The 21,030-nt window shown below is 42.7% G+C and overlaps 1 protein-coding gene across 1 annotated transcript in view; it reads left to right on the top strand.

Moving 5' to 3' along the window:
* Positions 1-6,648: 6,648 nt before the first annotated feature.
* Positions 6,649-21,030, top strand: part of SDHB (succinate dehydrogenase complex iron sulfur subunit B) — a 29,117-nt gene continuing 14,735 nt past the window's right edge. Inside the window, exons 1-2 of the mRNA XM_011000907.3 lie at positions 6,649-6,975; positions 16,391-16,518. Of these exons, the coding sequence (XP_010999209.1) occupies positions 6,904-6,975; positions 16,391-16,518 (200 nt within the window). The 5' untranslated portion in view covers positions 6,649-6,903. The remainder of the gene's footprint in view (positions 6,976-16,390; positions 16,519-21,030) is intronic.

Here is a 21,030-nt window from a genome sequence, read left to right on the forward strand (position 1 = left end):
ATATAGCAGGATTTGAACCCAAAGGCCTGCATACTTAACCATTCCACCTACCTGCCTCTCTAGAAGGTAGACTTGCTTTTAACATTTTACATCCCTCTGATTGTCTTGCTTTCGATGAGCCAATATCTAAACAAGTGAATATTTACTACTATTCTCTTTTTGCATTTTATTTACGTGGTTCTGTCTCTGATAGAAAGGGGTACTCAAAATTCAGATTCAGCTGGAAAGAGTCTTATCATATACTGCGTTTACAAAGCACTCACCCACACACACCCAGAGGACCAGATTAACTGCTAATTTGAGAGTATGCTGGTGATGTGGCAGACAGATGAGAGTGAGACAGAGGTTAGCAAAGTGGGTAAGCTCTAATTTTGCGTGTGTGTGTGTGTGTGTGTGTAGGTGTGATGCTATAGGGCCCAGAAACGTGACAGTCCCCAGAAGGCCTTGGGCCACTTGCTAAGTCCCAGCAGCTGAGCTGACATCAGCTGCGTGAAACGCAGCCCCATCTGGAGTGGGGGCGGCTTGTGACTTTTGCTCCGGGAGTTCCATAGAGACTGCTCATGAAATTGGAGAAGTCTGTAGCATATGATTGTCCCCATCCCACTCAGAGAGAATATTTTGAGAGTCTAATTATATGGTGAGGTTTGGAGGGAACGAGGTTTAGATAAGCCCTTTCTAAGGGCAGATTGGAAAGGGCTGTTAGGGAGCCCTGGGCAGTTCCATGAGGCAGGGGCACCCTCTGCTGGTGGACTAGAGGGGCTGCAACCACTGTGTTCCCACGAGCCTTGGATACATGTCCAGCCATGCATAGCCATGTATAGCCCAGCCATCTCCCTAGCAGAAGATGCTGACCTCCTAGCTGTGTGACTTAGGGTGAGCTTTTGACCCTCTCTTACGCTCAGTTGCCTCAACTGTAAATGAAGGACAAAAATCCCTACCTCGTGAAGTCGCTGTATTGATTAGAGAGAGAAAACGTCCCCACACTGCCCTGAAGAAGGCCTGGTACGCAGTAAGTCCTCCGAACATGGCAGCTACAGCCAGCAGCAGCCACAGCAGGAGCAGCCCCATCATCGCTGTCGCTGGCATGTTGAACAATAGTAAAGATGACCACCGAGCAACCTAGCCAAGGGAGAAGGGTTTCTCTGAGAGCAAGCCCAGGCAGGGCTGGGGCAGGGGCTGGAGGAGATCGGGACCAGGCGGCCTGATAGCATTTGGATTTGCTAACGATGTCTGTTCCAACACTAGGAGATTGTTTTCACCTCCCCTTCTCCCTAGAACCCCACAGTGCCAAATTATGCTGCTCCCTGGAAGAAAAATACGGCAGGCAGAGAGCTGGGATATACTTGGAGGAGCCCAGATGTTTGCAAATCTCCCAGTGGTGGTGGGCCTGCCAGCATGGACCCACAGAAGGGAGTCCTTCCACAGCTGAGGGAAAGGAAGGCAACTCTGTCTCATGCTGTGACTCAGCGCCTAGTCTCTCTGAAAGGTCTCCTGCTCCCCCCAATCCCACCCATCCCTTTGCTGTAGATCAGAGGGCTGGACCAGGTAGAGGCCAGGGCTGTGATCACCATCATCCCCTTCCTCCTCCATACCTGCCCTCACTCCTTCCTTCACTCTGGTCCCTGAAAAAGCACCCAACCCCTTTGATGTATCCTAAAAGTTCTCCCGTGCTAACAACAGGGAAACAAACAAGGGTTAGCAAGACTAAGAGAAGATGGAGAAGTTTCTGCAAATAGTAAAGGAAGGACAGAAAGGAACCAGGATGATTGCTCCCAGTTCCCTTGACTGACTCAGTTCTCTGGTTTTTCTCAGAGAATACTGCCTTTACCTAAAATTTTGATGTTTCATTCATCACGATTTTTTTGCATTTTGAATAGTGCATCAAAATATTATTTATCTTAATGACCAAGTTTTTTGACCATCTGAAATTCCATGCACTCACCTTGCCCTAGTCTTGACCCGGAGATTAAAGCTGCCTGGGTCTCCACTGGGCTCCCTCCTCCCCTAATCATCCCCCTACCCCCAATCTCTCCTTTCACCTTCTACAAGGGACAGGGACAGCTCATCCTCTGTTTTTATTTACCCCTTCATTCAATCAACATTGACTACATACCTACTATGTGCTAGTTCCCAAGCCAGTCACTTTGGAAACAAAGATGAATTTGTTCATTCATTAAATATTTATTGGTCACCTACTGTGTGTCAGTCACTGTGCCAGGCTCTGGGGACACAACAGTGAACAGGACAGGCATAGTTCTTGACTGCTGGCATGATAAATTTTAAGGATAAATATATTCATAGGGAATTAAAGCCAAACTTGCAAATAGCAATAAGTTCTACAAAGACAATAAGGTGAATGGGCTATGCCCTCCAAATGCTCACAGTTTGGGGAAATGGACATTTAAATGGGTAGTTGTTGACCCAGATGCTGATGCAGAGGATGTTTTGATGGAGGTGGTCAAGGGGTGATTTCCAAGGAAGGAGACAGTTGGAGCTGAACCTGAAATGGTGAGGAATTGGCCACGTAGAAAAGGAGGAAAGGGCACCTCAGATGCCAACATGGAAGCGAGCAAAGACTCGGAGGTGAGGAGCAGGGAGGGGAGAAAAGCGGGTGTTATCACAGGGAGAGATGAGACTGGAGGGGCCGGTGAGTGGGCCAGTCTTGGAGGCCCCTGGGACACCCGGGTGGAGATGCTCAGGAGACAGCTGGACAACGGGAGAGGGTCAGCCAGAGAGGTGGGAGAGGACAATGGTCCATGGGTGGAAGGCAAATGAAATCCTGAATTTTGGATGTGAAGGCCCCTGAGTCCCACCACAGGGATCTATTGGGGTGAGGTAGGTTTTTCTCGGAAGCAAATAAATCTCCCAGGCTATAAAATCGTCAGCTATCCCGCCCCTGCTTAGCCCTCTGGCTGTGGGGACTCCTGCGAGGTTGCCCTAAATCACAAGACACTAGATATATAGTTGGTTGTACAAATGACAGTTGACTCTATGCTTTTTGGTTTTAAATTTTTTTGATTTCCAGCCCTCAGAGAAGAAAGAGGTCCTAAAGCAAGAGTCCCACCCAGGATTGCTCAGCTTGCTCATTATCCAAAGACGAAGAAAGTCTGTAAAATGGAGACAGGCATTCCAACCCAAAAGGGTTGTTATGAGGACCAAAGGAGACTGTTTATGTAAACACATTTGTAAGTGATGAGGTTGCGAATAAACATAAAGTATCTAGCTGACTGGTGAGAAGCACTACTTCACTAGCTAGACAAATGGAGACAAACAAAAGCACTTTGGGTCTTATCACAAAGACACCTTGGGAAGCTATGTCAGGAGCAGGCCGTGAAAATCTCTAAGTCCTCGTGCAGCTGTGCCTTTCTGGAATCCCAAAGTTCAGGGCGGAGGTACAGCCGCCCAGGAATTTATTTCTCCATAAATTTGAGCTCCCCAAATCCCCATGAAGCCCAGGAATGATGTGACTGCAGGGCGCGTGGGCCCATTGGCACCAAGAACCCCTCCATAAATCAAGGTCTCACTCCTGCGGGCCTCAGACTGCTTTTTCCAAGGTGACCTGGGCAAAGTAAAAGGGGAGTTGCTAACCTCAGAGTGGCAACTGCCTTTGAGATGAGAGAACCCTGAAAATGCCAATAGGATGAATTGTCTAGAAACACGTTCCTTGAAGGGAGAGGTCACTCTTCATCTCAGAAGGTAATTCAGCCAAGAGGACTTAGAGGGAGAGTGACATTCTTCCATGAGTTCATCCAACTTGGGTGGCCCCTTGTGGCAGCCTTGGAAGAGCCCTATTCCAGTGGTGGGTCAGCCCCAGTGAAAAGTCAAGGTGACCTCAGCCCTGTCAGCAGTTACCCCTAAGGTAGCCCCCCAAGGCAGCGATGTGAATCACAGAAAAATTTTTTTTTATTCTTTTCTTTCTTTTTTTTTTAATTGAAGTATAGTCAGTTTACAATGTTGTGTCAATTTCTGGTGTACAGCATACTGTTTCAGTCATACATATACATACATATATTCCTTTTCATAATAAGTTACTACTATAGGATACTGAATACAGTTTCCTGTGCTATACAGTAGAAACTTATTTTTTTAATCTATTTTATATAGTAGTTAGTATCTGCAAATTTCAAACTCCCAATTTATCCCTTCTCAACCTCTTTCCCCTCTGGTAAACACAAGTCTGTTTTCTATGTCTGTGAGTCTGTTTCTGTTTTGTAAATAAATTCATTTGTGTCTTTTTTCCCCCCAGATTCCACATATGAATGATATCATATGGTATTTTTCTTTCTCTTTCTGGCTTACTTCACTTAGAATGATGACCTCCAGGTCCATCCATGTTGCTGCAAACAGCATTATTTTATTCTCTTTTATGGATGAGTAGTATTCCATTGTATAAATATACCACAATTTCTTTATCCAGTCATCTGTTGATGGACATTTAGGTTGATTCCATGTCTTGGCTACTGTATATAGTACTGCTATGAACATTGGGGTGCATGTATCTTTTTGAATTAGAGTTCCCTCTGGATATGCCCAGGAATGAGATTGCTGGTGAATCACAGAATCTTAGATCAGCTGGCCCAACACCCTGATGATACAGGCAAGGAAACTATAGGCCAGAGATGGGGAGGGACTAGTCCAAGGTCACACAGCATCAAGGGAAAAGTCAAGGTTAGATCCAGGGGTCCTGACTGTTTCTTGTGGCCTCACTACATACCTCCTCTAATGAGTCCACACAGAAGGTCTAGCGCAGGACTTCAGAAACTAAGCCCCATCCACCAATTCATCTGGCCATCTTGATTTCTCCAGTAGCATCTAAGTGATGTGAGTGTGGAAACCAAAGACTGTAAAATGGTGTCTTTCATAAGGGTAGGGGATTAAGAGATACAAACTACTATGTAAAATAAATAAGCTACAAGGACATAGTACAACACACGGAATATACTCAATATTTTATAAGTGGAACATAACCTTTAAAATTTGTGCATACTATGTTGTACCTCAACTATAACCTCAATTTTTTTTAAAAAAGAGGCCTTTCACATGTCAAAAACAAGTGGGTAGTCAAGGAAAAACATTGTCCTGGGAAACAGGACAGTACCTGCAAAGTTAGCTAACTACGTAAACTGCCTGAGGTGACTGAAGAGACTTGGAGGACTGAGGCTACTGCCCACCAAGGTAATCAAGCCCCCAAAGTAAGGCAAGCTCTGAGATGACCCAGGCAGGGGTCTGGAAAAAACAGCTGAGATGACTGAAACAGAGATTTAAAACACACACACACACACACACACACACACACACACACACAACTCTCTCATAAGACTGTTGTGAGGATTAAGTAAGATGATGGATCTTAATGTTTGGCACACAGTGGATGTTCAAGAAATGGTTCCTGATGCTAACTGACTAAACCACCAAGGATTGGGTTCCCTTCTGGTCCTTCTTTTGCAGAACAGAGCTTACTATATTGCAATTGTCTGGTTGCATTCCGATTAGAGAGTAATTTCAGTGAGGGTGGCAACTGCACCTGGCTTGCTCACTCGTTGTACCACTGTTGGCACCTCCGAACCCTGCTTACTGAATTCAGACTTGAGGACAGAGTTTTGGATGAAGTAGAAAAGGCAGCTTTACTTCTTTGCCAGGCAAAAGAGGTCACAGTGGGCTAATGCCTCTAGGACTGTGAGACTCCTGGGGAGAGAAGGCAGGAGGGGTTATAGTAGAAGTTCAAAAGTTCCAGGGGTGGGGTTAGTTTCCATAGAGATCATATACAGGGTAACCAATTCTTGCAAAGTTGTTCTTGTTTTTGCAGATGCAGTGGTCCTCTTCCCTCTGCTGGATATAAAGTTCACCTCTGGCTTTGGGACTCTGAATATTCCTGTACCTTGAACAAAGGATGCATAGGAAGGGGCTCCGTGGAAAAATGCTCTAGAGAAAACTTGTCCGGTTTAAAGTCAGGCTGATAAATGATTTTAGCCTTTTAAGCAGGCCAAAGCCTGGTACTTCCTGCTGCAGGCTGAGGCCTACAGCTCAAATAACAGAATACAAGGAAATCACAAGGGGTCAAAAACAGCTGCAGACATGCACAGTTATGAACAATAAGATACACAAAACACCCAACTGCTCTTTCTGAGGTGCCAGGGTCAAGAGGAGGGCACTGGAGGCAAAAGCAGGGCACTGAGCCCCATCCTCTCCAACCTAAACCTGGTCAGCAAAAGCATGAGAAAAACCCTTTAAACCATCATACGGTTAGGTAGTTACAAACACCATTACAGATATCAGAGGTCACAATGACAATAGGGTCCTGCTCTGTTACACTGCCCCAGCACATAGGAGATGCTCCATATGTATTTTTGAATGTATGAATGAATGAATGACATCTTTGCCCCATCAGCTTTAAAGTCCTCTCAGTTCATTCACCAACCCTCCTGATTTACCTGGGACTGATGGGGTTCCTCCAGACAGGGGACTGATAAAACCTCTACAGTCTCTGACACACTGTGACAGAAATGACTCGGGGACAGAGTTGAGCGACTTGATAAATTTTCAGGAAGAAAGGGGTTAAAATTGGGTTAGGGCTCAGACCAGATGGCCCCCCTCGTGCTCTTAGCCCCACCCCTTTCCACCGCCTTCCCTTTCAGACTCCGCCCCCTCCCTCTGGGAAGGTCACCTTCGAGGGCGGGAGGCCAAGTGGGCATGCGCTGGGCCCACCGCAACTGCGCGCGCTCTTGTTCGCTGTCTCCGCCTTTCCTCCGCCCACTGAGGAACCGGAAGCCACCTCCCACTCGGTGGCTCCTGCGCGGCTAGCAGGTCCTCGGTGGATGCTAGCTAGGCGCCGCGGTGCTCGGCGGGACGCCGGCGGAGAGCGACCTCAGGGTTAAGGGGTGGGGCTCGACGTCAGGAGCCAAGATGGCGGCGGTGGTCGCGTTCTCCTTGAGGCGCCGGTTCCCGGCCACAACCCTCGGCGGGGCCTGCCTGCAGGTGAGCTCCGGCGCCGGGGGTCGAGTGCAGGCATGAAGGCCACAGAGACGGCTTGCACCTGAGGGGGCGGCGGAGGAGGCTGAGGGAGCACACCCGGGCCTCAAGGGGAAGGACGACCCGCTCCCACCTGCTTAGTGCTCGGATTTTGGCCGGGAGCATCTCTGAGGTCTTTCTGCACCTCCTCGCAGCATGTGTATTGGTCAGGGCGCAGAGGATTTTTTGGACAAAAGTAAAAAAGGAGTTCAGAGAGGGGCCTTGAATTGCCCAAGGTCACATGACGAGCTAGTGACTGGCTGGTGGAAGCAGAATTCGAATACAGATTTGGACTCCAAGCCTTTTTTTGCCTACACACAATCGCCTCTGGGAAAACCAGACCTGCCAGAGCGTGAAGGATAGGGCTGGGAGGCGAAGTCACTCCTCCAGGGTGCGAAATTGAGAGCTCAGTAAAGAGGGACTGGATCCGGGGTTGGTTAGGAAAAGGGCGGGTGAATTGTCCGAGACAGGGGAAGGGAGAATGGGAGGGAAATCCACTTAGCCTGAGGATCTGGATTCCTTAAAGTAGTGTCATCCTCTCAGTGTCCCTGCCTGTAAACGGTGGATCACAATACCGACCTCATTGAGTTTGGGCGTGGATTACATAGGTACAGAGCTTGGCGCTGCTCTTATTTATTATTCAGGGTGCACTGATAGGTTTCCCCCCACCCCCTGCATTGTCAGGAAACTGCAGACTCCTGTTCTGCATTCTAAATGGGAACTTGTCAAAGAGAAAGGGAAATTGCTGTTGCAGTTTGTGTACGTAAGAGACTAAGGATGTTTAAATCCCTTTCAAATCTTACTCTTCTTCTGGGCTCCTGAAAAAACCCTGTAAGGTGGGCGAGCAGGGATTCTAACCTCCTTTTTAGAGATTAGAAAACTGAGGCCCAGGGTAGGAGGGTATAGCTCAGGTGGAAGAACGCATGCTTAGCACGCACCAGGTCTTGGGCTCAATTCCCCAGCACCTCCTCTAAAAATAAATACATAAACCTAATTAAGAAAAGAAAGGGAAACAGTCCCAGAGAGAAAATTTTTTTACTTGCTCACAGTATCACAAGAACTGATTGATCCAGGATCTAAACCCAGTGTTTTGAGTATAATATGTGGCAAAACTCCTAGCACAGATCTGGGCATATGGTAGGTGTACGATAAACATTAATTCCTCTCCTCTTCTTGCATTCCCATGAGAATGTCTCATTTCTAAGTACCTGCTGTGGCTGCATAACACAGTGCATATGGACTGTCTTCTAATGCTAGCTCTTTCCAATATGCTGTACGCAAACTTGGAGAAGTCATTTCACAGTCTTTCTCAGAAGGGGAGACAGGGGAAGAGGACTGCCTCTCAAGCTGGTGCCCTCTGACCATTAAACTGATGATTGATAATGACCTTATCAGTTCTTTTATGGTTGCTGAGCAAGCAGTTAAGTTGTGAGAGCCCCACCAGTGAGAGTGAGCTCTAAAGCTCAGGTCTCTCTTCCAGGAATAAGTCATAGAGAAAGCTAATTTCATAGGTCAGTGTTGTAAGGTGAGGCCATTGTAGGGCTTTCTGAGGGCAGAGAAAATAGAAGATTCACCTCCCCCCTCCATACACACACACAAAAACACATACACACAACCTTGTAGGAATATGCATTCGTACCCACAAAAGCCACCTAAAAAAAAAAAAAAAAAAAGGAGTCCAGTAGTTAGCTTGGTGTATTACCTCTGGGCATATTCAAGTTCCTAGGAGTCTGGGGCATAGTAGGATTTCTCTTCTGAATTCTTTTTATGCATTACCTTCCACCACTGAACCACAGTTCTGCCGGTTAAGTATTTAACTGTACTGTATTAGCTGTTTGTATTGCCTCATTTCTTCATCTGGACTATGTACTCCTTGAGGGCAAGTGCCACCTACTTTCTGCTGTGTATCTGATAGCTCCTCGCAAGGTCAGGGCTTAGGATTCCTGCCTGCCAATCAGAATAATACAAGAATTAATACTGTTATCCACATGGAAAAGCGGAAATTATTTTCTGAGCAACGCTAGAAGCCTGGCCCTTCAGTTAATCTTATGAGGTGGATTTTTAATACTTCCTACTTTCTTACAAAAGAGGAAATAAAACCAGGTTAAGTAATTTGCCAGAGCACATCCAGCTACTAAGCATAAGAGCTTGGATTTGAACCAGTGCCGCTCACACATTTCAGAAACCTGCCTGCACCTTGTGTTTTACTTAGGTTTACACAGACCTCCCTGCCTTTCTCCTCTCCGTTTCCACACTTTTCTCTCCCACCTCCAAGCCTAAATCTGCTCTGTCTAGCCCCAAGCCTGCTCCTTAAGGGAGCATTCCTAGAGAAGTAACAGGCTGCCTTCCACACCATCCAGAATTCACCCTTCTCATCCTCAGTCTGGTTTCAGTCCAGTCGTTGATTATCTTGCTTCTTCCCTTAAATTATAAACTATGAATTTAATCTTATGCAAGATGTTCTACAAAGGTATGCTCAGCTTTGAATGCACATTAGCTTTGTAGGTTGAGATAGAAATGCTCTTGAAGGACCCCTTCCATCGTAGATTTATAGGATAAATTTATGCATAGGCTACCAAAACCCTCAAATTTTTGCCCACCTTCCCCCTTCAGCCTGTATTCTCTCCTTTTCTGCTTGTTACTGTGGGGAACTGGCAGCACTCTGTGGCTGCCCTTCACGGCTCTGTGTCCCGTCGCTTATTCAGAGCTTGCTCTCCAGCAATTCTCCCCTCACCCCTGCGTTACAAGTTTTTTCTTCTCTATCAGATCAGCAGCAGCAGCAGCAGCAGCATTCAAACATGGTGTAATTTCTCCCATCTTGAAAAAAAAAAGCCATTATCTAACTATCACCCCATTTCTCTACTCATTTTTATAGAAAAATTTCTCAAAAGGCCTCTAAACTCACTGACCAAAATTCATCTCCCCTCCCCACCATTTTCTCACAAACCTATTCCAGACTTCTCACCCGTACCACTTCACAGAAAGCACTTGGGTCAGGGTCACCAGTGACCCTGACTTTGTTAAATCATTTCTCAGTTCTCATGGTACTTTGCCCTCTGAAGCATTCATCACTCTTGTTCACTCCCTCCTCAGAACACTTTTTGGTCTGACCTCCTGGATCTCCCAGTCTCCAGGCTTTCCTCCTCCCACGCTGACAGTTCTTTCTGTCTCCCTTTGCTGATTTCTCCTCATTGGCCCAAACTCTAAATACAGGGCTCGGTCCTTAGGCCTTGTCATTATAGACCTCCCTTGGGCTTTAGATGCCACTTACCATGTATGCTGGGAACTCCTAAATTCATGTCTGCAGCCCAGACCTCGCCCTGGATCTTCAGATTGGCTTGGCCACCTAACTTCATTTTCAAGATTTCCATGTGGATATTTAGTAATTAATACATTTAATAAATTTTGCTTGCCCTAAACCAAAATCCTGGCACTCCACTTGCCACACACACACACCAACTTTCTTTTCCCACTTTACTCGCAGCTCCATCCTTCGCATGACTTGGGCCAAAAGCTTTGGAGTCATCCTTGTTCTTTGCCCCACATCCCTTCTGTAAGCAAATTTAAAAACTAACCACTGCTCACCATTTCCACAGCCACCAGCCTGGTTCAGGCCTTCATCAGTTCTCAGCCGGTTATTGCAGCCGCTTCCTACCTGGTTTTCTCATGTTCATCTTTGCAGCTCTACAGTTAATTCTCAAAACAGAAGACAGTATGATCCTTTCAAAACTTGTCTGACTTGGTCACTTCTCTGCTCAGAACCTCACAGTAATTTCCCATCTTACTCGGGGTAAAAGCAGAAACCCCTCCAAAGCCCTCCGTGATCTGCCTCTCCTGTTAATGTCCTGACTTCCTCTCCTGTCCCTGTCCCTGTCCCCTCACACACTCCATTCTCAGCTGCCACTGGTGCCTCGTTGCTCCTCAGACACATTCCCACCTCATGATCTTTACGCTCAGTGTTCCCTCTGCCTGGTTTGCTCTTCCTCTAGATTCTGTGTGGCTTCCTTACTCACCTCCTTCAGGTCTTTGCTCAACAGTCACCTTATCGATGGAGTCTTCCCTGGCCGCCTGGTTTAGAATTGTAGCCAGGATCCCTGTTCCCTGCCTATCTCTCCCACTTCACGGCGTTTCTCACTGCCTGACAGACTGTAGATTTTATTTGTGTGTTTTCCCTCCAATCGCAATCCACCAGGACCAGAATGTATGTCTGTTTTGTCCTTGATCCCCCAAAGCCTAGAACTGTCCCTGGGGCATAGTAACTGCCCCGTAATTATTTATCGAACAAATAAGTGAATGAGTGTATCTAGACCACCCACCACCTGAAAACCTTGCTGATTGTGTGAGCAAAGTAACAATTTCTCTTGTTCCTTGGATCTTTGGGGGGAAAGGAATTATCTTTTTGTGCTGTTCTATTTTGAATTTGCATTTTCACCACTGTACGGTGGCTAAAAGGTTGAGCTTTGGAGTCAGATGACCTGTGTTTGAATCCTGGCTCTTTTTTTGTTTGCTCATTTTTTAATTGTGAATAATTAAACTTCCCTTATAGAGATGTTGTAAAGGTTAGAGATAATTTAGTGCAACATCTGGCACGTGGTAAGGGTTCAGTGAATAAAAGCTATTTACTTCTACTACGAACACCTGCAGAACAAATTTTTAGACTTCTCTATTTGGGAATTTTATTATCATAATCCTGTGGATTAACTCCTAGTGCAGCCCTCAAGATGAGCAGAGCTCATCACTTTTAGAACCACAACCTGCTCTGATCATTCTGATTTCAGTATCTTCTCCCCTCATTCCTGTTAGCACCCCCTTCCCCACTAAGTGTTGTATTACGTACATTTTTAACTCAGAGTGAAATTAAATAAGCTGTTTTGAAAAAAAAATGAGTGACACTTTGGCGTACCCTGAAACTTATGTTGGGACTTATCACTTTATGATACCTCGTTGTGATAAATCCTTGCATTGCTTTTGCCTTGCATCATTTTTATGATAAGCCTTTTTTTTTTTTTTTAATGCTTTCTAAATGAGCCCAGTCCCTTTTGGGAAGATCTGCATGATCAAGTTTAGACCTTTGTGTCTTTGTACAGTGGATAGAAAGCAGATATATTAGGTATTAGAAAGAGCTGTTAAAGCGAGGACTCATTGCAGATAACCACGGTCATCTTTGACAGGTCTTTTTGGAGTGAAACTGAGCTTGATAGAGCTGGGGGCCTGATGCCCACTGACAATACTGTCAAGTCAGGCTTTAGAACCAAGAAGTGATAGCTGACAACCCCAAACCCCAGGTTCTGTTTAAACTCCAAATGTTACTGATGTTTTGGTTAAAAAAAAAAGAAGAAGATGTTACCTATTTTTTAAGGCATTTTATCCCTCTCTCCCTACCACCTACCTCAGGCACAGCAGCCACCCACTCTAGGAAAGTTTAAGCTGCCATTTCTTAAAAAGTTAAACATGTAACTACCATACAGCCCAGCAGTTACATTCCTGGGCGTTTATCCCAGAGAAATGAAGACTTCTGTTCATACCAGAACTTACCCACAAATGTTCATTACAACTTCATTCATAATAGCCCAGAACTTGGAAACAGCCTGCAGATCCTTCAGTGGATGAACAGCTTAACAGACTGGTGCATCATACCGTGGAACACTCCTCAGTAATAGAAAGAAGCGACTATTGAGGCACACAGCAGCTTGGCTGAATCTCCAGAGAATTATGCTGAATGGGGAAAACCCCAATTCCCTAAAGTTACATACCAGATGATTGCATTAGATAACATTCTTCAAATGTGGCAGATTAGTGATTGCTGTGAGTTCAGGAATAGGGATGGGAAGCACGAGGGACATGGTTGTGACTATAAAAGAGCAGATCTTGTGGTGATAGAAATTATGTTCTGTGTCTTGTCCCTATCAGTGTCAATATTCTGGTTGTGATACTGTGCTGTAGTTTTGAGCGTTGTTCCCACTGGAGGAAACTGAGTAAAGGGTACATGGGAACTCAGTATTATTTCTTAACAGATGTGTATGGTTCTACTGTTATTTCCAAATTAAAAGTGTAATTTAAAAAAACTCTGGATATATGCAACAACATGGATGAATCTCAGAAGCATGATGTTGAGTGAAAGAAGCTAGACACAACATGTGCTGTCTCATCGCATTTATGAAATTCCATAAAAGGCAAATTTGCAGTGGTAGAGAGCCAATCAGGTGCCAGGGAGAGGGAGAGGGCACTGATTGTAAACAAACACTGGAGAACTTTTTGAATGGAAATACTGTCATAATTGTGATAGTAAATATACAACTTTATCAAAACTCATCAAATTATACACTTAAAATTGGTGAGTTTTATTGTAATGAATTATACCTCATTAAATCTAACAGAAACAAAAAAGAAAGGGGGATGTATTAAGCAAGCAAAGGCTGCTGGAGCTGCTCTTAGGAATCTTTTCACTTTTTCCTAAGTACCACAAGGTGGCGCCAGCCAGATGTTCCTGTCAATTCACAAAATGGAGTCACTAGTGGAAAATGTTCCTATGCAGAAATGGCTTTCCTTTTATTAATGATCTTAGCCAGCTAGATGATAAGATAAAATACAGCTTTCATCCTCACCTTCACTTTCATTTTCTTCATCTGTTTTCTTCTTTCATACTGACAGCTGATTTTCTATTTCCAGCTTCATTTAATTTGGGGTGCTTTTTGCCAGCAAGGTAACAAATGCCATTGCCTTTCCGGTAATTACTCAGTTAACTTTAAGAGTTTTTACTTTCTTTAACAGTTTATAAGAGTATTAGCTGGCCTGGAATATAGTCTGAATTTTTCTCTCCACAAATTGAGGGTCAAGTTATAAGTGCCACTCGGACTGGCAGGCCCCTGCCCTCCTCATCACCATAGTAGAAGCTCAGCGGGCACTGGTATGGTCTCTGCCTTGTTTCATCTGCCTAAATAGAAAAGGGCTTCAAGGACAATGGGATGGGGACAGCTGGCTGCCAACTTAGTTATTGGTAAATGCCATATACAGAGGGGTATTTTTGTTTTATTTGTTAATGGCTTGATGTCGGTTGCACTATTCAGCATTTTAAAGTGCATTTAAAGTAAACCACATGTGTGCAATGGTCTAATGCTCAGTTTTTGCTCTTCAGTCTTTCATAACCATGGATTGAACTGCTGAATAGAGGCCACGACCAGGCACGCTAGAGATGTAAATATAACCTGGTCCGTTCTGTTATATGTTACGTGTCCAGGTTGTCACTGGGCCCAGATTGTTGGTCAAATGTCACTCTGGGTGTTTCAGTGAGGGTGTTTTTGGATGAGTTTAACATTTAAATTGATAGACTGAGTAGTGCAGATTGCCCCCCTAACATGGGTACACCTCTTCCAGTCAGTTAGAGGCCTGAATAGAAGCACAGGCTGACCCTCCTCCGAATAAGAGGAAGTTCCTCCTGCCTGCCTGCTTTCAAACTGGGATGTCAGGTTTCCTCCTGCCTTTGGACTTGGAACATCGACTCTTCCTGAGTTTTGAGCCTGCGGGCCTTTGGGCTGGCACTGCATCATCAGCTGTCCTGATTCACGGGCCTTCAGGCTTGGACTGGATTTACAGCCCTGGCTCTCGTGGGTCTCCAGCTTGCCAGCTGGAGATCTTGGGATTTGTTATCCCCTATAATCACATGAACCAGTTCCTTATAATAAATCTCTTCATATATGTGTATATATGTACACCCCATTGGTTCTCGGTCTCTGGAGAACCCTGACTAAACACATGCCCTCAAGGAATTATGACATAAAGAGAAGAAAACAGCACCAAGAAGAGACCTGAGAATATTTTCAAATAAGTCAGACAGTACAGTGTTTAGGAACATATTTTGGAGCCAGACAGACAGACGTGGGTTCCAAATCCTGGCTCCACTCAGTTGCTCTGTAATCATGGGCTCAATCACTTGATCTCTGAGCTTTAAAAATGAGTATAAATGTAAATATAAATTTTCTTTTGAGCAACAGCACCGTTTTTTTGCAAATACAGTCTTATCAGGAGGCAGTTGTGGGTGAAGGAGGGAGGGAAGTCAGGCCCACCATCTTACCCTGATCCTCTCACAGCAGCCCTGGCTGGCGCTGCAGGACTCCTTGGCTCGCTGTGTGAAACCCACTGGCAGAGACTGTAAGGGCCCAGGAGATGTAAGAGAATCATCAGAGAGAGCAGGACTCAGCTGTTAGTTCACCCAATTTGTCCTGCTTTCAGATACAGTGTTCTTTATCTTGTTTCCTGCTGCAGTGCTGTGGACGGGCATGTTTATGTTCCTCCCAGATTCCTGTGTGGAAGCCTTACTCCCCAGTGTGATGGTATTTGAAGATGGAGCCTTTGAGGGGGAATTAGGGTTAGATTAGGTTGTGGGGGTAGGGCCCATATGATAGGATTAACGCCTTTATATAAAAAAGGAAGAGACATGAGGTCTCTCTCCAACATGTGAGGATACAGCAGGAAGGCAGCTGTCTACAAACCAAGATCTCCCTAAACACCAAGTCTGACACCTTGGTCTTGGACTTCTGGCCTCCATCCAGAACCGAGAGAAGTAAATGTTGTTTAAGCCACTCTGTCTTTGGTATTTTGTGACCATGCTGCAGAATGAGATGCCTAATCTAAAAACACCAGTATCTCATTTTGACAACTGCGGTAGCTTTCTAACTGGTTTCCCCAGATGTCAGCAGACAATTCTTCCTTTGTAAACCAGTAATGTTCTTCTCAAAAATAAAAATGATTATGTCACCCACCTAATAAGTTCCTGTTAGCTTCTCATTGCTGTTAGGATAAAATCAAAACTTATAAGTCTTTCTTGACTTCCTCAAATCTGCCACTCTTCCACCCCTGCTAAGTCCCTTGCTTCACACTGGGCTTTCCTCAGTTCCTCACAGATGTCTGTGCTCTCCCCCATCCCGGCCTCTACACAAGTTGTTCCCTCAGCCTATAACACCCCTTCCTCCTGCCTTAATCCTTCCCTGTTCATCAAACCTCAGCTTAAATATCATTTATGGAGCCTTCCCTGACCACTTACTCTGCTTACAGTAAGTCTCTGCCGTATTCTTCCCTCTCTGCACTTTATTGTGAATATTTCATTTCTCTCTTGCTGACTGCAAAGTAGATTCTATGAGAGCAAAAAAGCTTTGTCTGTTTTATTAAGGGCCATTTCACCAGTCCCCAGCACCATGTGTGGCATATTATAGGTGCTTAGTGCTGTGTGTTGGATTTTGGATGACTGCTTTTCCCAAGACTGTGTTTCAGTAAAGTGTGGATTTGTATCTAGTGTTGCTGTTTATAAGTGCCAGCTAAATAGAAGGATTTACTTGCATTTTCAATAATTTAAATTTTTTCTTCTTGTGAACTTGTTCAATTTCAGGCTTGCCGCAGGGCCCAGACAGCTGCAGCCACAGCTCCCCGAATCAAGAAATTTGCCATCTACCGATGGGACCCAGACAAGACTGGAGATAAACCTCATATGCAAACTTACGAAATTGATTTGAATAAGTGAGTATCTCTGTGAAAGCTAGATATTTGAAAAATGAAGGTGAGCTTTTGATCTGATTCAGGGACTTGCTTTTCCCATCCTTGGAAGGTTTAAAAACAGATTATCCATGGCTCTGGAATTTATCATCGCTTTTTAAAACAAGAGTGAGGTAGGTACCTGATTCAAAAAGATAGTACCAAGAAGAATAACTTTTACAAAATTCCTTTCCTCCCTGCACATTAGAGTGTAAAGACTTCTAGTAATACTGGTAGAGTTGGCTTTCTGCATAGTATTTGAAGTCATTTAACACATTACAATTTAAAAATATTCGATGTTTTCATGTTAATTTTATGTGTCTGGACCTATGTATTATATAATAGTGATGAATACTGTAATCTTGCCCAGAATGGTGATAGGACGAGATAGGGATATAGTTAAAATATTAAAAATGATCCATACATTAGCTTTCTATTTTTGTCATAACAAACTGCCACAAACTTAGTGGCTTAAAACAACAAAGATTTATTATCTTATAGGTTAAAATTCTGGTAAAGGTCTCACGACTAAAATCAAGGTGTCAGCAGGCTGTGTTCCTTTCCAGAGACTAAGGGAAAATCTTTTCTGTTCATTTGAGCTGTTGGCAGAATTCAGTTGCTTATTAAGACCAAGTTCCCTATTTTCTTGTCAGCTGTAAGCTGAGGGCCACTGGCAGCTTTTAGAGGCTGCTGCATCCCTTGGCTAATAGTCCCCACCTTCAGAGCCAGCAGCAGCAGGTTGAGCCCGTCACATTACATCTCTCTGCACCACTCCTCTTCCATCATCTTCCACTTTAAAGGATCACCCCAGGCAGCCAGAGGAAGACCTGGTGAGCTGGGCTGTAGCTTCGCGCTGCTCCACACCTCCCTCTCCCCTGTGTAACCAGACTGTCCTGTTTTATGATCTGCTTTATTTGTAAATGAGTAAGTGTTTTATTTCTTTTGAACAAAAGCTTCCATGGCATCAAAAAAATTATTTGAAACTACTAATACTCTAAAAGTCTTTTTTACTCTCTTTATCAATACATAACTCTGTTACTGAAATAGAGTTAACTGATATATAATCTTCTCAAGCAGACAAAAGTATCAGATACTCAGCAACCAAAAATTATTAGTAAAATTCAAAGAAAAGAAAATTGTACAGGCCACATTTGCTGACCATAATACAATAAAACAAAAATTCTTATTAAAAACAAAAAACCCAAATTACTTAGAAATTAAAAAGCACTCTTTTAAATAACTACTTGATTAAGGAATAAATAAAATACTATCAGATACTTAGAAAATAAAAACATTGCAAATTAAAACTTATAGAATGTGATTTAAACTGAAAGAGTTAAATTAATCATTATTTTTTGATGGTAAAAAATTTTAAGTGATTGCATTTACATCCAGTAATGGCAGAATAGCTTTCATCAGACTAGCCCTCCCACAAATAATAACTATTCACTCTGGTTTATAAGATAAATATAAGAAGCAGCAACCTGAAGGCACAGGAGAGTGACCAAAGCAGGCCGACACTGGAAGGGAGACGACACTTGGAAGAATAGAATGTTACTTGGGTAAATAAACTGTTCTTGCATGTTTTTTTTTACCTGAGGGCAAGCCCCAGTTGATGTGAGGGTGCAAGGGCTAAAGCTTGATTTAAAAAAAAAAAAAAAACCACAGTCTTACAAGCTTGAACAACCAGAAAATGAGGGGGAAATCCTGGAAAGAAGCACAGAGAGGGAGCCCCAAACTCTCTGCCCCAGTCTTGAGTTCAGCAATACTAACTGTTGCTTTAAAAAAAAATAAAATCAGCACTCTTCTGAGAAATACACAGTCCAAGGTACTACAACATGTTACAAGGTCCGGCATACAATCCAGAATTACTAATCTTACAAAGAAACACTGAAACACGACACGTGCTCAAGTGAAAAGACCGTCAGTGGAGACCAGCCTGAAGCAACCCATTTATTGGAATTAGCAGACAAGGATTTTAAGCGATGATAATTGTGCTCATAGATAAAGGAAGATACACTCACAATGAGATGTGAAGTCTTAGCAGGGAGGTAGAAACTATTTAAAAAGAACCAGTGGAAAATCTGGACTGAAAAATACAATATCTGAAATAGAAAATTGACTGGATAGGCTTAACAGTAGATTGGAAGTGACGGTGGGAAAATTCAGTGAACCTGAAAATGATTACTAGCAATTATCTGTTCTTAAGACAAAAAAGAAACAAAGATTTTTATAAAAGGAGAGAAACTTGTTTATCTATGGAACAGTATCAGAAGATCTAACATATGTGTAATTGTAGTCCCAGAAGGAGTGGAGTTGGAGAATAGAATAAGCAAAAAATATATTTAAGAAGTGATGGCCAAGAATTTCTCAAGCTTGTGAAAAACAGTTTACATACTCAAGAAGCTTAGTGAACCCCAAGCAGGGTAAGTACACAGAAAACCATTCAAGCACATCATAATCAAATTACTGAAGATCAAAAATAAAGGAAAAATCTTGAAAGCCATGAGAGAAAAACAATACATACAGGGAAACAATGTGAATGATTATCTACTACTCATCAGAAATTAGAGAAGCCGAAAGCCAATGGAATGACTTCTCTAAATTACCAAACGAAAAAACACTGTCAACTAGAATTCTGGATTCAACAAAAAGATTGTTCAAGAGGAAGATAATCTTAAGACATTTTCAAGTGGGGAGGGTATAGCTCAGTGGTAGAGTGCATGCGTAGCATGCATGAGATCCTGGGTTCAATTCCCAGGACTTCCATTAAATAAACAAACAAACAAACCTAATTACTTCCCCCCATTAAAAAAAAACTATAAAAAAAATTTTTTTAAGATATTTTCAGATAATAGAAAGTAAAAGAATTCATAGCCTGAAACCACATGAAAGAGGAAGTTTTTCAGGCTGAAGTAAAAATAATACCACGTAGAAACTCAGCTGTTAGGAAAGTAACAGAAAGCACCAGATGTGTTAAATATAAAACCATTTTTTCCTCTTAATTGTATTCAAGTAGATACAACTGTTTAAAGCAAAATTATAGTATTGCATTACGTAAAATATATCTTACATAGATGTAATGCATATGATAACTGTATCTTGAGAGCTGGGAGCAAGTTGACCTACAAGGTTGGAAGGTTCTTACATTACATGAAGTGATGCAATACTAACTCTAAATAGACTGAAAACTTAAGGACTTATTCCAGAGTAACCATTTTTTAAATACAGATATATATATATATATATATATGGAATTTATATATATATATATATAAAATGGAATTTAAAAATATTTACTTAATCTAAAAATACTACTTAAAAGAAGGAAGGAAAGAACAGGGGAGAAAAATGTTGGAACAAATAGTAAAATGATAGACCCAATCCAACCATATCAGTAAGTACATCAAGTATAAAGGGACTAAACACTCCAATTCAAAGGCAGAGATTGTCAGAATAGATAAAGAAGCAAAGCCCAATCACATGCTATTTACCAAAAAAAAAATGCACTTTAAATATAAAGATGCAGGTTGAAAGTGAAAGAATAGAAAGCAATATTTATGCAAACTTCATTAAGCATAAGAAAGATAGAGTGGCTGTGGTAACGTCAGATAGAGCAGACTACAAGGCAAAAAATACTACCAGAAATAGGAGGGGATGTTTCCTAAAGATAAGGGTACCATTTTATCAGAAGACATAGCAATCATAAATGTGTATGCAGGCATAACAGAGCTCAAAATTGACAGAATTAAAGGACTTAAGGAATTTAAGGAACACATAACCATCAGCAGTTATTTCAGCAACTGATACAACTAAATTTAAAAGTAAAGACTAGATAATCTGAACATTATCACCACCTCGATTTAATTGATATTTTTGAGACAGTACACCAACAGTTGTGAAATACGCATTCTTTTCAATTGCACGTGCTACATTCACTAAGACACTGGGCCATAAAGCAAATTTCAGTAAATTTCAAAAAGTAGGAATCTTACAGAGTATATTCTCTGGCCACAATGGAATTAAAATTTAAAGCAGTAACAGTAAGATAATTCATGCATCAAAGCAGAAACCACAAGGGAAATCAGAAACTATATTGAACTAAATGTTAATGAAAATACAGCATTTTAAAATATGCAAGATGCATCTAAAGCAATGCTTAGAGGGAAATTTATAGCTTCAAATGCATATATTAAAAAAAGAAAGGTTTAAAATCAGTGATCTAAAATTCTACTTTAAGGAGGTAGAAAAAGAAGAGGGAAGTAAGCTAAAGCAGGTAAAAAGAAGGAAATAATAAAAATAAAAACAAATAGAATGGGGGGAGACAGCTGATAGAAGAAATAAATGAAACCAAAAGTTATGTTTTTGGAAATAACAGATTTGATCGTCTTCTAGCCAATCTGGTCAAAAATGAGAGAAAACAAAATCCCAATATCAAGATAGAAGGGTTATCAAAACAGATCCTATGGATACGAAAATAATGCCGAGTGTGTTATG

Source organism: Camelus dromedarius, chromosome 14 (genome assembly GCF_036321535.1).
Source record: "Camelus dromedarius isolate mCamDro1 chromosome 14, mCamDro1.pat, whole genome shotgun sequence".
In the NCBI taxonomy this organism is placed as follows: domain Eukaryota; kingdom Metazoa; phylum Chordata; class Mammalia; order Artiodactyla; family Camelidae; genus Camelus; species Camelus dromedarius.